The sequence below is a fragment of the Ochlerotatus camptorhynchus genome, unplaced genomic scaffold (genome assembly GCF_037179485.1).
Source record: "Ochlerotatus camptorhynchus isolate MF236.1 unplaced genomic scaffold, CSIRO-AGI_Acam_v1.1 ptg000141l, whole genome shotgun sequence".
NCBI lineage: Eukaryota > Metazoa > Arthropoda > Insecta > Diptera > Culicidae > Ochlerotatus > Ochlerotatus camptorhynchus.
The window spans coordinates 3182003-3199569 of record NW_027040631.1 but is presented as its reverse complement, the minus strand read 5'-3'; the positions used below and the strand labels follow the sequence as shown (position 1 = coordinate 3199569).

The 17567-nt window shown below is 45.5% G+C and overlaps 1 protein-coding gene across 2 annotated transcripts in view; it reads right to left on the bottom strand.

Annotated features, from left to right (window-relative positions):
• The window catches only part of PlexA (plexin A), a 96411-nt gene that overhangs the window by 27435 nt on the left and 51409 nt on the right, over positions 1-17567 (bottom strand). For both annotated transcript variants that reach the window (XM_065221303.1, XM_065221304.1), the window contains one exon: positions 17125-17327. In XM_065221303.1, the coding sequence (XP_065077375.1) occupies positions 17125-17316 (192 nt within the window). In that variant the 5' untranslated portion in view covers positions 17317-17327. The remainder of the gene's footprint in view (positions 1-17124; positions 17328-17567) is intronic.

Here is a 17567-nt window from a genome sequence, read left to right as displayed (position 1 = left end):
GTTCTCTGCATCTTCATTAGGTGCCTCCGAACTACTCTCTGAAGCTTACTAAATTTCTGTTAAGGTTTTTGTGACCTTCAGAGAAATTCTATTGGGTTTCTCAGAGGTTTCCTCAGACTTCTATAAAGTTCTCTTGAGCATTTATTAAATCCCTTCAGGCTCTCTGAGAATCCGTTAGACTTTTGTAAAGCTTTTGAGCTTTTCTGAAACTACCTGAATCTTTCTGAGTTTCCTCTGGGCTACTCTGAATTAAGTTAAACCTCTCTGAAGCTCACCTAACTTCTCTGAACATTCCTATGGACTTCACAGAAAATTTCTTGGACTTCACTGAGGTTTACTCAGACTACTATGATGTTCTCCTGTAATTTTCTGTAAGTTTATTAAGGCTCCTTCTTTTCCTTTTGTATTTCTGAAGCTCCCTGCATATTTCTGAGGATCTTCCGGACTACTTTGAAATTAGTCAAATTTCTCTGATGCTCACTAAATTTCTTTAAAGGTTCTCATGGACTTCAGAGAAGTTATGCTGGACTTCTCTGTGTTTCATATGATATTCACCTGGAGTTTTGTGAAGTTTCTCTGGACTTCCCTGAACTTCCCTGAATCTTTCTGAGGTGCCTCCGAACTACTCTGAGGTCGTTAAAACTTTTCTTAAGGTTTTTGTGAACTTCAGAGAATTTCTATTGGACTTCAGACTTCTATGAAGTTCTCCTGAGCTTTAATCAAGTTTCTTGACGCTCTCTGAGGGTCCTTTAGACTTTTAGGTAAAGCTTCTGCATTTTTCTGTGATTTCTCTGGGCCAATCTGCTTAAAACTTCTCTGAAGCTCACTAACCATCTCTTACTGTTCCTGTGGACTTCACAGAAAAACTCTTGGGCTTCTCTGAGGTTTGCTCAGACTTCTATGATGTTCTCTTTTAATGTCCTGTAAGTTTCTTAAGACTTCATTTTTTCCTTAACTTCTCTGAAACTTCCAGCAACTTTCTGACGATCTTCCGGACAACTTTGAAATTCCTCAAATTTCTCTGAAGCTCATTGATTTCTTTATAGGTTCTCACGGACTTCCGAGACTTCTCTGTGGTTACCTGGGACTAATATTATGCTCAGCTGGAGTTTTCTAAAGTTTCTCTGGACTTCTCTGAAGCTCCCTGCATCTTTCTGAGTTACCTCCGAACTACTCTGAAGTTCTTCAAACTTTTCTGAAGTTTGCTAAATTTCTCTAAAGGTTTCTGTGAACTTCGGAGAAGTTCTATTGGGCTAAAGACTTCTATGAAGTTCTCCTGAGCATTAATCCAGTTTCTTGAGCCTCTTGGAGGATCCTTAAGGCTTTTATGAAAAGTTGCTGAATGTTTCTGTGATTCCTCTTGGCCAATCTGCATTTCGTCAAACTTCTCTGAAGCTCACTAAACTTCTCTGAATGTTCTTGTGGCCTTCACAGGAAAACTCATAGGCTTCTCTGAGGTTTCCTCAGACTTTTATTATATTCTCCTGCAGTTTCATGTAAGTTTCTCAATCCACCTTCTTTTCCTTGCATCTTTTTGAGGATCTTCCAGACTACTTTGAAATTCGCAAAATTTCTCTGATGCTCACTTAATTTATTTAAAAGTTCTCACGAATTCTCACGTGGTATTCACCTGGAGTTTTCTAAAGTTTCTCTGGACTTCTCTGAAGTCCCCTGCATCTTTCTGAGTTGCCTCCAAACTACTCTGAAGTTCTTCAAACTTCTCTGAAGCTTGCTAAATTTCTCTAAAGGTTTCTGTGAACTTCAGAAAAGCTATATTAGGCTTCAGACTTCTATCCTGAGCTTTTATTAAGTTCCTTGAGGCTCTCGGAGGATCCTTTAGACGAGACCTGCCCAACCTTTCAAAAGTTGCTTTTTTAAATGGCTGTATCGATGACCATGTTCAAAGCCGCATTGTGTTTTTTTTTTTCTCATTCATGCTGGGGTGAAATTCTTAATGACGAATAAAATTGGACTAGAATGATGTCATTGCTAAGATCCAGAGACCACGTCCGGCCCGCAGGCCGCACATTGGGCTGCGCTGCTTTAGACTTTTATGTAAAGCTCTTAAGCTTTTCTGTAAATTCGTTCGTTCTTAGATTCATCTAGGCTACTCTGAATTTCGACAAACTTCTCTGAAGCTCACTTAACTTCTCTGAATGTTCCTGTGGGCTTCTCTGAGGTTTCCTCAGACTACTATGATGTTCTCCTGTAATTTCTTAAGGCTCTCTGAAGCTTCCAGCATCTTTTTAAGGATCTTCCAGACTACTTTGAAATTCGTCAAATTGCTCTGATGCTCACTAAATTTCTTTAAAGGGACTTCAGAGAAGTTCTACTGGGCTTTTCTGTAGTTGTCTGGGACTTCTGCGATATTCACCTGGAGTTCTCTAGAGTTTCTCTGGACTGCTCTGAAGTTCCCTGCATCTATCTGAGGTACCTCCGAACAACTCTGAAGTTCTTCAAACTTCTCTGAAGCTTGCTAAATTTCTCTAAAGGTTTCTGTGAACTTCAGAAAAGCTATATTAGGCTTCAGACTTCTATGAAGTTTTCCTGAGCTTTTATTAAGTTTCTTGAGGCTCTTTGGCACAATGTGTATTTCGTCAAACTTCTCTGAAGCTCACTAGCCTGCTATTAATATTCCTGTGGACTTCACAGAAAAAAAAACTATTGGGCTCCCCGAGATTTACTCAGACTTCTATGATGTTTTCGTATATTTTTCTGAATTTCTTTGAGGCTACTTCTTCTCCTAAGCATTTCTGAAGCTCCCTGCAACTTTCTGATGATCCTCCGGACTACTTTGAAGTTCAGAAAATCTATTTGAAGCTCACTAAATTTCTTTTAAGATTCCGATGGACTTCAGAGAAGTTCTCCTGAGCTTCTCTGAGGTTCTGATGACTTTTATGAAGTTCCTATTTTGTGAGATTCCTCAAGAATTCTCTAAAAAATTCTTTCTTGGAAGCTTCCTGCATCTTTTTTAGATTCCTTCGGTTAACTCTAAGTTTGTTTAAATTCTCTGAAGCGTACTAAATTTCTCGCAAGGTCAACGTGAACATTTTCTTTGAGGTTTATTCAGACTTCTATGATGTCCTCCTGTATTTTTCTTAAGTTCCTTGAGGCTCCTTCTTCTCTGAAGTTCCTTGCATCTTTATGAGGATCCTCCGGCCTACTTTGAAGTTCGTCAAATTTTTCTGAAGCTCACTAAATTTCTTTAAAAGTTCCCATGGATTTCAGAGAAGTTCTACTGAGCTTCACTGAGGTTCTTCAGACTTTTATGAAGTTCTTTGAGGCTTCCTGAGATTCTTCAAGATTTCTCTTTAAACCTTCTTCTTGGAAGCTTCCTGATCTGAAGGTCAACTCTGAAGCTCGTCAAACTTCTTTGAAGCTTGCTAAATTTCTCCCATGGTCAATGTGAACCTTTTCAAAGATCTTTTGAGCTTCTCTAAGGTTCTTCAGACTTTTATTAAGTTCCTTGAGGCCTTCTGAGATTCCTCAAGACATTTCCAAAAATCTCTTTCTTGAAAGCTTCCTGCATTTTTCTGAGATTCCTCCGGCACACTCTGAAGCTCGTCAAACTTCTATGAAGCTAGCTAAATTTCTCCCAAGGTGAATCTGGACCGTTTCAAAGTTTCGTTGAGCTGCTCTGAGGTTTACTCAGATTTCTTTGATGTTCTCCTGTAATTTTCTGAAGTTCCTTAAAGCTCCTTCTTTTCCTAAGCTTCTATGAAGCTCCCTGCTTATTTTCTGAGAATCCTCCAGACTACTCTGAAATTCGTCAAATTTCTCTGAAGTTCACTAAATTTCTTTAAAAGTCCCCATGTATTTCAGAGAAGTTCTCCTGAGCTTCTCTGAGGTTTTTAAAACTTTTATTAAGTTCCTTGAGACTGTCTGAGATTCTTCAAGATTCTTCTCTAAAAATCTCTTTCTTGGAAACTTGCTGCATTTTTCTGAGATTCCTCCGGTTTCTGAAGTTCGTTTAACTTCTCTGAAGCTTGTTAAATTCTGCAAAGATTCTATAAGGCTTCTCAGAATTCCCCGGAAGCTTTCGTTGGTTTCTCTGAGGAGTAATAAAACTTCTATGTAGTCTCCTGAGTTTTTCGAGGTTCCCATGGATTATTAAGAAGATTCACGCTGTTCTCTGAAGTGCACTAAATTTCCGAAAGATTTCTATGACCGTTATTATAGGTCCCACTGTACTTCTCTGGGAGTTCTCAGGACATCTCTTATGTCCTTGTTAACTTCTCTAAATTTAATAAACATTTAGAACTTCATAATTGTGTTATAAACTGTTTTGAGCTTTAGGGGGGTTTCTGATGATCAGAGAAAAAAGTAGATGTGAAGTTCGGAGAGCTTAAAAGAAGTTCTCAAAGCAGCAGCTAACTTCAGAGATATTTAGTAGGCTTCCCAAGTGTGAAAAATAATGCCTGAAAGTAGTGAAATCGCTATTACTTTAACAAAACAAAAACTTTTCAAGCAAACAGCCGGATTAAAATAATAACATCACATTAACGCCAAAACTCAACCGCACGAGAACAGCCCACAATAGCCGGCAATCGGTGAACCGAAAGAAGGAGTAAAATGTCGGGAAAATCCGCTTTCCGATCCTATCCCTCACCAACAACCGGTGGGTTTTGTAATAAGCTTGGCGCTGAGCTGCAAGAATTCGAACCAGCCACCGACGGAAAACAGCAAGAGGAAAAATGCAAAAACCTCAAGACCGAAACATTACACAAAATGCATGCACTTTGCGCAGAATCATCGCAAAATATTCTCCAGAACAGAAGGATGATGATCACTGGCAGGGAGAAAGTGAAACTGCCGGAGCGAAACTCTCCCCGACACAAAGTAGGGTCACCATACAGTCTCCGATAATATCGACGAGGACGACCAGCCGTCTCCAATGTAAATACATGCGAGAGCGAGTCAGTGATCGAGTGAGCGAGTGAGGCGAGGGTGTGTAATAAGCAGACTGCGAGCGAGCGAGAATCTCCCTTCGCAACCGAACAACGTCATGGCATGCTGACTGGAAGGATCACGGCCACCCACAATTTTCACCCACCCCTGCTCTCTGGGGACTGTAGCGGTGTGCGGTGGAGGAATTGCCGGTTACAACTACAGATGATGGCACGTAAAGGAGGAAACCTTTTACAAATACCATCTCACATGTACATTTTCGCGACACGCCACACCGCACGCTCTGGGCAAGGAAGACCAAAAACGGCAGTCGTCGTCATCGCCGTCGTCGACGTTGTTGTCAAGATGGGAAATTTCGTCCATCTCGGCTCCTCCACACATCCCACGGCGAGGACGCCTACGGTGGGAATGCAAAGGATATGGTTGGAATTTTTGAGATTTTACCAGAGGGATCCGGGTCTACCCCGTTGCATACCTCTCGAGGAAAGGATATTGGACCGTCGTCGTCGTCGTCGTCGGTTGACGACGGTTGGTTGCGATGGAGAAGCAAGGATTTCTACACAAGGGTCTACGCGAAGGTGAGGGAGGAAATTGGCACACCACGAACGGGGAAAATCGTTTCACCGGGAATCATTAAATCAGGTGGATCGGATTTCTCTGATGGGAGTTTTAATTGTTTGTTATTGGTACGGATTCCTACGCGGCAGATGGTTGATGTTTGTTGATTCAGAGCGAGAGAGAGAGAGATAGAGGGTACCCCTTTCTTCCGTCACACCCCGGAGGATGACGAGGCTAATTGATAAAGAAGATTGAGGATTTTGAAATACTTGGAAGGACTTTCGAGAGTTTGCCGGCTTAGGGGAGAGGATATTGTTTTCCATTTGATAAGTGCGAAATGCGAACTTATCGATGACATTTGCATTGAATTTTCCATTCGGTTTTGTGGCTTCCGGGATTGCTCAAAATGAGATTTCCCCAAATACACATTGAAGTTATGAGTTTGATTGTTGATTGGCTTGACGATGATACAAACTTTAGCTCATGGTAGAATCCTAATCCTGAAGGTTACTTTGGATCTACAGTGATTCTTCAAACATTGCAAGTTTGTCGTTACACAGTTTACCGGAAGCATCGTGTTCGGAGTGTCCAAAATGTGAACCAAAATGTTTGTTTGAAGTTGTTGATAGTACGTTCAGACTACAGAGTTATAACATGTTATAGCGCTATCTTGATGGTGGTTTCTGTGTTGCAATTATTTGACAACCGTTATAACATGTTATAACTGCTCAGTCTGGCCAGCGCTTAAGACTAGGATTCGGTGGTAGATCTTATAGCAATAACGGACCACGAAAAGGTGATCTACCAGCATTACTGGTTGAACTTAAGACTATTTAGGAAAGTTAAACCATTCCTGCAATATCATCAGGAAAATATTTAGGGAGAACTTTAGGGGACATTAGAGATCGTCCAGACAGTCTGAGAAATGAAAAGAAATGCCGAAAATTTCATAAGCAAACTGCGTAAACATAAGGGGAGTTCCGAAAACTTCATACTTTTGTTAGGTACTTACTTAAACATAACCATAACAATCAGTGACTAATGTGGTAGTGATTCTGTTGTAAGGAAACGGAAACAGTAGTAGTAGGCTGGTAGAAGCTAGCTGTCTAATAATTAGATAAATAAACTTATTCGTTATTGTTCGTTCACCAAAACCAGACGTGTTTATCCGTGCTTTCTACAAGAGGCTAATAGGTCCAAAACAATCGATTGAAATTGCGAATAGTACGAATCTCAGGATCGGCAGAGAAAGTTGGGCCACTTGAAAATTTGCCGTCCAAACCTATCTTGAAGTCGAAGACTTATGGGACGCAATCGAGCCCAAGAGAAAACAAGACGGAACGTTGGAACCCGTTGATCCTGGAAGGCAAAAGGGAATTACTACCATGTTCGTGACGTAACTACTGTTGAATGACAACCGACCGATGCGTTGCATAGCAACCTAACAATCTAGATATTAAGATCGAGGTAGGCCTTGCCTCCTTTGAATTATGAATTGTTCTCGTTTACCCAAGCCGTTCAATAAAGACTTTATGAGATTATTAGATTAGCGGCCCAGCACAATAGAAGGAAAATTTGAAAAGTTTCGTTTCGTTTGTTCGCGGAAATGGGTGAAGAAAAGTTGTGGCTGTTCGATGGAATCAACTTCGGAAACTGGAAGTTCCGAGTTGAGGTTCTAATGGAGAACAAAGATTTGTTGGACTGTCTGGAGAAGGCCACCGAAGACGAGGAGTATGCGAGGGAGCTCCAAGCGAGCACAGCGGCAGTCAAGGCGGAGAAGAAGAAGAAACTTGAAGAACGCATGGCCAGAGACCGGAAGTGAAAAAAAATTGCTCTTCAACCGAATAGCAGAGGACCAACTGGACTACGTGAAGGACAAACGGACGGCGAAGGAAGCTTGGGACGCTTTGAAGAACGCGTTCGAGCGGGTTGGGATCGCCGGGAAGCTGTACTTGAAGAAGCAGTTCCAGGAGCTGCGTCTAAAAGAAGGCGAAAACGTAAAGGCATTTGTTTGAGAAAGTGCTGCGTGAGATGAAGGCTGCCGGGGTGAAAACGGAGGACGAGGATGTCGTTTTCCAGCTTGTGTCCTATGATGCGTTAATCACGGCTTTGAAAACTATCCAACCTGACCAGACGAGTCTGCAAAACGTGCGAATCAAACGAGCCACGCGGGGGAAAATTCTGGTGAGTCGGCTTTCGCTGGGAAGAACGTTGGTTTCAAGTGCTTCGAGTGTGGTCGTTTCGGGCACAAAAGGGGGGATTATTTCGAATTCCGTAATTCAGCGGCGAAGGAACGCGAAAGGAATCCCAAACCGAACATGAGAGTCAAACACAAGCAGAAGGGAAATGCAAATGTCAGTTGCGAAAATGAGGTGACACTGTCGTTCATCGCTGCTACTGGCAACGGCTTTTTCGACGCCTACTGTTATGCCCAATATGCGAGTAGAATTGTTTCGGATTCGGGTGCAACAGACCATATGCTGAAGGACAAGCATTTATTCAAAGAACTACACCCGCTGACGAGGAAAGTTACCATTGCTGTGGCGAAGTCTGGCCAGGTTATTGTGGCAGAATCTGCTGGTACCGTGAGGGTCGATATGCTGATCGATGGAAAGAAGCAACCGTCCGTGGAGAAAGATGTGCTGAACGTACCGGAGCTGCAGTGCAATTTGTTCTCCGTACGTCGGCTTGAGGACAGCGGAATGATGGTGAAGATTGCTGGAGGAATAGTGACCATTGAGAAGAATGATCGAACTGTCGAGTCGAGTGCGAGTGCTATGGCGTCGAAGCACGAAGTTTTCGAGTTGTGGCATTGAAGGTACGGCCATTTAGGAGAAGCAAACATGAAGAACCTCTGGAAGCATGGGATGATCGAAACGGCTACGATGATCCAGGACTGGCCTGATCGATGTCTATGCGAAGTATGTTTAAAAGGTAAGCAGACGAGGCAGCCGTTTGAAGACGTGTGTGGCCGTTTACTCCAACCACGTGGAACGGGAATCGTTTCTATGTCTCGTTTATGGATGATTATAGTCACTTCACGGCGGTCTATTTGCTGGTATCGAAAGACGAGGTTCAGGAGAAGTTCGAGCAGTACTGTGCGCAAGTAACGGCATTTTTCGGTACGAAGGTGGCGAGGCTGCGGAAATCGATGTGGGGTGAACCTGTCCTAGCTGCTACATACATTTTGAATCGAAGCCGTCGGTCTGCTCTGGAAGAAAGAAAAACTCCGTTTGAAATATGGTACGGCAGAAAACCGAACGTGGATAAAATGCGTGTGTTCGGTTCAACGGCATTTACCGGGGTGCCGAAGGTAAAACGTGGCAAATTGGACTCAAGAAGCGAGAAAAACGTGATGGTGTGATACACGACGAATGGATACAGGATTTGGGACCCTAGGAAGAAGACGTCCAATGTGCAAACTGAACCAACTGAGGAGGAGTCATCCGAAGAAAGCGAGTATGAAGATACAGCGGAGGAAGAGGAAGCTACCGGCGCGCTCCCTCCGCAATCAAAAGTAGACAACTGGCCTGCAGAAACGCCCACGAGGCAAAGCGGACGGTAGCGCAAACTCTCCGGTAAGTTTCTTAATTTTATTACTGGTTTTGAGGCAAATACTGGTAGTGAATGTTTCGCAGGTTCAGCCGAGAATGTACAAACAACGAACGACATGGTGATGGCGTTCGCATAGAATGCGGAGGCATTCGCATAGAATGCGGAGGCATGTGTACGTTGACGATCTGGTAGTGGAGAGTGAATACCCAAAGATGATCGAGTCGTTCGTTAAGACATTGAAGATGTCGTTCGAGATCAGTGTACTTGGTAATATCCATTATTACCTGGCCATGGAAGTGGAAAAAACGACAACGGTGACTATTTCTTGAGCCAGAGAAAGTAAATCCGGGAGGTAATCGCAACAAGGGGTTTGACAGATGTCAAAGTTTCCAAAACACCACTAGACCCTGGATACATCAAGAGCGGTAACGAGGGAACCCCACGTCCAAGCAATTGTGAGTACCAGAAACTTGCCGGGAAAGTATCGATACTCGTCCTGATATCTCAACTGCGGTATCAATCTTGAGCAAGAAGACGAAACAATCCACCTAAGTGGACTGGAACGAGCTGAAACGTGTGGTGCGGAACCTCAAGGGGACTATCGACTACAGACTACGATTGAGCAGGTGAGACTGGAACTTTAACCGGTTACCTTAAACCTGGGTATCACTTTCGACAGCAGAAGCAGAATTTGTCGCTCTCGCAGAAGCGGCACAGGAAGCTAATACAGGAAGTATTGGTATTGGAAGGTAATTGTTATTAGATATTTTGCAAACAGTGACAGATAGCGGACATGAAGAACCAGTGAAGGTGCCGGGCAAAGGTGTTTATCCTAGACAAATAGTAAGTTACAAATTCGCTGTTGTCGTTGTAGTAGGCGCCGTCGTACTCGCTGTCGTAATCGCCGTCGTAGTCGTAGGCAGTACCGTTAGTATATTTAAAATTAACCACCAACCGCTGAAAATATGAATTATCGCGTATTTCTGTTGTTCATTAGATTCCAAGTGAAATTCGAGAACTTAATTCCATTTGAATAGCTTGTTTAACCAGGTCTTAAACAATCGTCACGTCGGTCATAGCTTGTTATGATTGTCTGAACCATGCGTAAAGAGAAAATCGAAACATTTAACGTCGCGTGAAAATGGATCTTAATAAAGGCATCTTTCGTAGCTTTTAGTTTAAGGATTTCAACGATCGTCGGTTGCAGTGGCTTGCTTACTGAGCAGAAAAACGCGGTCCCAGATCCTTTCATATTAAAAATGTATGGTTAGATCGCTTGTTTATCGTGTATTTTGTAAAACTTTTTGTTGTCGTCGGTGCTGGGTCTGAATAGTCATAAAAACTTGAGTAACGCTATAATGTGATATGAGGGGCTCGGTGGCCTTAGCACAACCGGTTTTGCTTACTGAGCAGAACATCTTGAGTCTAATCTCAAGCCCATCCACATTCAAGATTCGTCAATCGTCTTATTTGTTAACATGACTACATGGTAATAACAGCAACTCGATGATTAAAAAGGAGCTCGTCTGCCTAGTGGCAAACGTTTTTGCTTACTGAGTAGAAGACCGTGGGTTCAATCCCAAGCTCCTTTGCGTTATATGATTGTTAGGACATCAATTCAGCTTATCGTTTACCAAAACGAACCCTGCTGCAAACCCAACCCTATTACCCAATATCCCAGTGATTCCTCGTGGAAGTGCAGAGGTGTTCTCGACTTCCATCAAAGCGAGTGTCACGTCAACACATTCCTACCCCTTCCTTTCTTGACCTGTGTTCGGGCACGGCCGGCGCTGGTATTGCCTAGTTTGAGATCACCAGTTTTTACACATTGAGGATGATTGCTAGTCCCAAGCATCGTCTATTGGTGCTCTGTGTAATTACAGCTGGTCTGGCAATAACAGAGTAGCAACCGTGGGCGGTCAATCATGCTCATGCTGCTGCATGCTCCCTCGCAGAAGCGGCACAGGAAGCTCTTTGGCTGAAGCTACTTCTTCAAGAATTGAACGATGAACAGCAGATTCTGCTCAAAGAAGACAACCAGAGTTGCCTGAAGATCCTTGACGGAGAAAAGCTGACCAGAAAGATGAAGTACATAGCAAAGAAGTTTCATTTCACGAAGGATCTGATTGAGAAGCAAGAAATGACGTGTGTCTACTGTCCATCAGTAGATATGGCAGCAGGTATACTGAAGCCCTGTATGTAAATGAACACGATCAGCGCAGCCAACGACGACAGCGCTAGATTTGGTTGTACAGTTGGGCGTCCTTCAGGAAAGTAATCAGCGCAGCTAACGTCGGGGGGGTCGTCACCAAGTAGATTCCAGACGTTCTTCGGGAGTCCGTGTTGTTCGCGTAGCTTCTGGAATTCCGGGCAGATACACAGCACGTGTTCCACCGAGGCGGGGATGCTGCAAATTGGACATACCTTGCGGAAAGGTGTCCCACCGAAATTGTGAGAAATTCTGGTATGGCCGGTCCGGAGTCTTGAAGTGATCCGCTGGTCCTTATACTTGTGGCTGTCCAGCCAGGTATCCTTGGTCTTCCTCAGGAAAGTGGTCCGCGCCTGGAGCCATTCCTGCTGCCAGGCTTCCATGATTGTGTTCGTAATCCAACGCCTGACGTCTAAGAGGGGTACGTTCCTGGTCTAACGGGGACCAGATGGACTAGATCCCGCCAGTTTGTCCGCAGCCTCGTTTCCGGGAATCCACGTAAAGACGGTTGAAGGTGGGGCGTACCGTGTAATGGCTTGTATTGAGCGGTGGCACGGGGCTTCAGCTTCCAGCGCCTGGATGGCTGCGGCTTCCGCAGAAAAGACGGAAAATTCCTCCGGTAGACTTTGACTTATTGCAGTGTTCGGTCCTGCCACTCCGAGTCCAACTCCAGCCTGCGACCGCGACCGGTCTGTAAAGCGATGAACGTGCCCCGGATAGACCGACCCGAGAAGCTCTACATCAGAACGCCTCAACGCTGCGGAGTTATCTCCGGCTTGGAATCTACTTTTAATCCGCTTATCTACTTTGATAACGTTTGATCGCCAACTCTTCTCTCCACGCCAGTGGACCCTGGCCACCAGGGGGAGATCAAGGTTGGCTGTAGTGCGGAGGGCTCTGTTCCCCTCATTGAGGAGAAAGACCCTATCGTTCCCGGATGTCTTAGCCGCAAGGGCAGCGGCTTTCGTGGCAATGGTTGCAGCAGAGCGATAGCGGAAAGGGAGGATTACGATTTCCACACATGCGGCGTCTGCAGGCGTATGTAAGCGAGGATGCGGTTGAGCTTCTCGGTGGATAAAAATGAAATTTCGAGGCCGTAGAAAAGTCGACTGTTAATAACAGCCCGGGCGACACGAAGGTGGATCTCACGGTTGCAGGAGCGCGGGCGAGAGATTGTCCTGACGATGTTGAGGCGGCTACGACAGTGCTGATCGAAGCTTAGAGTGCGATCCAGAACTACCCCCAGAACACGCACTGTTTTCTTGAGCGGAATCGGATTATCTTGGATGGTGATCGGTGGTCCCCGAATCAGATGGCCCGAGTGCCAGATATGGCACCGTACACTCTTCGGCGCGGAGAGCTGGAAGCCAACCGAAAACGCCCACCTGCTGACGGCGGAGACTGCTGCTTGGGCTATATTCCTGGTCCGCTTAGTCGTTCGTCCCGTTACGACGATGAGTATGTCATCAGTATAAACGATTGCGTGCACGTTCTAGGGCAGTCGATTGAACACTCCGTTCATTGCCACCAGGAATAGCGTTACCGCTATAACGGAACCCAGGGGAACGGATCCGAGCGAGTGTTCCCGACAACCACCAAAGTGTGTGATGTGACCTTCCAGGCCCCAGCCAATGAGCTGCCTGATGACGCCCGGTGTCCACGTCCTATTGAACGCCTTTCTAAATATCAAGGAAGACTAACTCCGCGTGGTTAACTTTGTCTTGGGCTTCCTTAAGTACTTTCCCGAGAGCTGCAAAGTAAGTGCTGCCATTCGTCAAGGAGACCGTTTGACTCCAGGAACTGCTTGAGGCGACGATTTACTATTCTCTCCATCACTTTTGCAGCGCAGCAAGTGAGCGCAATCGGCCTAAAGGAAGCGGCTTCTCCATCCGCCGCGTTGTTCTTTGGGATGGGTACTACCAAGCTTTGTTTCCAGAGGTCCGGGTACGAGTCGGTGCGCCATAGATCGTTGAAGAGGGCGAGTAGCCTCGTTTTTCCGGCAGATTTACCACTACCGCTGCCGAAGGCAAAGTGAAGTTCCCGAAAGTCAAAAACTTCGTTGATTTGGAGAGGAGGAATTCGAAAATCACGAATGCTGCTTGTGGAGGGGTTGACGCGCTGGATGAATTCGCTGTCGTAGCCACTGACAGCAGACAAACCGGCGAAATAGTTCCCTAATTCGTCGGCGTCGGCGTCTTCGGTTCTGAGATCGTGGTGCCATGAGCTTGGATAGTAGGTGGAGTAGACCGTCGCTTGCCACTAACAGCGTTGACGCGATTCCACAGGTCACTTGACGATTGGGATTCGTCGATTGAATGCAGGAAACCGATCAAGCTAGATCGCTTTGCATCACGGATCACCTGTCTGCACGAGAGATGGCGTTATCGGTAACACTTCAGCGCTTCCTCCCTACCAGGATCATCTAAGGCGAGGCGCTAAACCCGGCGTAATGCTTTGCGTCACGCTTTCACCGCACATTTGGTATCCGCGTTCCACCAACGTAGGGATTTTCGCCCGGGTACGCTACCAGTCCTTGGAATGGATAATGTTGCAGCTTCGTAGAGTACTTCGGTGAAGCTGGTGATATCGTTCGGATCGCGTTGCTGAAAGAGAGCGTCGGATTTCTCCCTGAAAGCGTCCCAGTCGGCTTCCTCGTAGCGCCACCTGGGTCTTCGAGTCGTTGGGGGGACTGCACCTATGGAGAGCTGTATACGGATCGGGTAGTGGTCGCTACCGTGCAAGTCGTCCGATAAAAACGGTGGAAGCGCCGTCGTTCAGCACCACCAGTTCCTCTCTTTCTCTCTTTCTCAAAATGGTTCGCCTGAGTAGAACCTCTGGGGTCTGGCCGACGGCTGCTCCAGTCCGGATGGTGTCCATTGAAGTCGCCGACGATGAGCCGCGGCTCCGGAAGCTTGGAAATAACTGCATTTAAGTCTCCATCCAAATTTGTTATCCTTCCACAGGACAGGTACGCGCAGCCGATAGCCAAGTTTGCGGTGTTCTTGAGATTAACACCGACAATTGACAGGTCGGTTTGGAGGTCAAGAACTTGGTGTGGAATGCTCCTAAGCACCCCGATGGCTACAGAGTGCCTGAAATTGCCGCAGCGCTTGTAACTTCAATCGTATCTCCCTCCCAGAGAACGATTGAGTTGGTCGTTTGTGATTTTGTTGACCTCTTGTAGAGCGATTATCCAGGGGACATCGCTTTGGCAGAGGAGCTCTAATTCGCCTAGGCGGCCAAGGAAACCGTTTATATTTCACTGGAGGATCAGGTTCACCGGCTTGGGCAGTGCAGGCGTGGGGTACGAGATGGTAGACTCGGCGTTGTCACGGTTTTGACTGCCGCTCTGATCAACGGGCAGCTTCGGTGGAGCCTGCGTAGGAAACTTCTCTCCTTCGTAGCTGGGGTCTACGGAGTGGTGGATGTTGTAGATACTGGACATATCGAAGTGTCTGGCGTCGATGATTGGCTCAATAGTGGTGTTCGATTCAATCAGAGCCCCACCAGGGTCAGGCCGAGGCGTTCCACTTTTTAGGTAAATTTAGTTCATCTTGTAGATTTTTTTGATGTAGGACTACGTCAGTGATTTCTATATGGGGTACACTTTGTGAAAATGGAAAATGGAACATGTAACAAAATTATGAAAGATTTTGAACGTTAATAATTCAGCTGCCCCTGGACCAATTTCAATAATTTTATCGCCAATCGATCAGAAATATTTCTGTTAAATTTAAGACATTATTATTTTCCAAAATTTCACTATTGAAAATTGCACGGATGTGCAACTGTTTCTATGATAGTTAAAATTATCACCAATTGCCTGTGAAAAGCGATTTCCCTAACACAGATTTCAAAGTTGAATTCCATCCGGTCTCACCAAACGGTGTTTATTCAATCACGTGGTGAGTGGTGGTGTTCTCCAGTACACATCGAAAGGCTCCCCGCAAGTAGCTAGCTATCAAGGCTGGCCTCAACCGCTGATCGGATTCAGTTCCAATCACCGTGTGTGGTGGCGTCAAGTAGTCGGCATCAGCTTCAGCAGCAGTGCTTTCGGCATGTGGCATTGAACATTGTTCTCCAGTACACGACGAAAGGCTGCATGCAAGCAGCGAGCTGCAGCCCACTGCTCATCCATAGAAGGAGGACGAAGCCGCACCACTATTGATCGGAATCAGTAGCTCTTCGTGAATCGCTGTCGGCCATCTATGTCAAGCGTGTCATACTAAAGAGTATAAACAGAGAGAACCCCGCTCGAATTCCTATTCCTTCACAAAACACAAGCTCCTGCTGCAGTTAACATTTATTATATAAGACCACGTAGTCCTACGTTACCATTGCGTACAACCCCATAGGGCTGTCCCTTGAAGTTTTTAGTTTTGTTAAAGTTTTAGCATGATTTTTGGTTTTGATGAAATGATTATTTTTGAATCAAGTCTATGATAAACGATGACATGCGTTTTGTTATAGCTATTAAAATAATAGAATCAAGATTATTTTCCTGGTAGATTTTAAAAATGCCCGACCTTTTCCTGGTTTTCCTGGTTCACTTGCCACCTAGAAACATAACAAAACTCAGCGTACTTCGATCTTATGAAAAAATGTCTCGATCACATCTGCAAACTCAACGAAGCTGAGCACGGGATAACATTCTATCTTTCATATAATGAACATTCAGCAGCAGGAGTTACTTTGAAAACATTCCAGCCCAACAACTTTTCCACGCAAACTCTCGAGCTAATGAAGTTTTCAGCAAATTCCTCCCACCCGAAAAGAAAAAAACAAAACAAAACAAAGCAAATAACGCACCACAGAAACAAACCAATCAAACAGCGCCTTTCATGGGAAAATCATAAACTTGACGTCCTTATCGGCAGTGGCCATCAACACGGAAAGCAACGCAAAACGACATGAAAATCGTTCTCGTCCCATATGTCCGTTCGCGTCCATCACCGTAAACAGATGGCACCCCCCTAGTCCTACTTGAGTCGGACGACGACGACGACGAGGACGCCGACGACCACGAGCAAAGTTTGTGGAAATGTTTCCACGCCGCCCGCACGCCCGCGAGACAGACTAGGCTAGGGAGGAGAGAGAGAGAGAGAGCGATGAATGAGCAAAACTAACTCTATGAGCTATGCGATCTCGGCGAGGGAGCGTGAGAGTTTTCCCCCCTGTCGGGGGAGATAACGGGGGTGGTGAAAATTGTAGCAGGCCATGAAGAGCGTGGTTACATCGTTAAATGCACCGCTTGCTATGTGTGAGTAACCGGTGGCGACGGGAGGTTACTTCGATTGTGTGCGTTTTCCCCTTGTCGGTCGGAAAAAGGAAGACGAATAGGTAGGTTGGTAGGTAGCATAGGCTCTGCGAGCAGTACAAAAGCGAGGAAAAAAGGAACGCTAAAAGGAAAGACCAACTTCTTTTTCCGCTGCTGGTCTCGATCTAAGGCGGGGGGTTCCCAAGAGATTTAAAAATAAATTATCGGTACACGACAGTCGTCAGTTCGAGTAATGGAGTAAAATAGAAACCGAGGAGAGTAACACGACACGACCAAGTTTCGCCTGCTTTTATATGCACTTTGTTATGGCTTTGCTCCTCCGCGAAGCGTCCTGGGGAGCGAAGCGGGCCTTGGCGTGTGTGTAGACTGTCATTTTACGAGCTCGCTGGGGATTTACTGGGTGTCTCTACTCTCCCCGTCCCTTTCACGGGGCCTCTCCCTGTTGATGACTGTTGATAGTGAAAAGGGCAAGTAGGATAAATGGGATTTTTGGGAGAGTGGAATGAAAAGTGAAAATACCAAATGTTTTGGGGTAAATGCCCGGAAAGGGAGGTTCCAGGGTGGGGCCGCGCGCGTATTGGAATGATTATAAGCTACTGCTAGTTAGGAGACTTACCATGCCAGAGGTCTTGTCCAACGCCAGATGATTCAAGGTAGAATTAAAAACTATTTGACTAACTAGTCGGCTGCTAAGGTTTTCTGTGCCGTTTGCTCCCTTCAGAGGGAAGTTGCTGTTCGCCAGTGGCTGCGCGCACAGAATTTTAATGAGGATGATAAGGATGATACCGCACCACTGGATTCGCTCCATTGCTATGAATTCTGTAAAGAGAAAAACAGGCAGAGAAAAAAATCGTTACATTTTGTATCATCAGTCGTCTAGGTTTGGCTGGCTGCTCCGGGCGCGGGTTGGCATGTGCATTGGCCCCGGTTACGACTTTAAATCCTCTTTACGAGGAAAACGACGAAGGTGGACTCTTGAACGGCTTCCTTGGCTGGAAAACAGGTACCCTCCTGGCCGGCGGCACACTCATTCACTCACTCACTCCACCCACTCATACA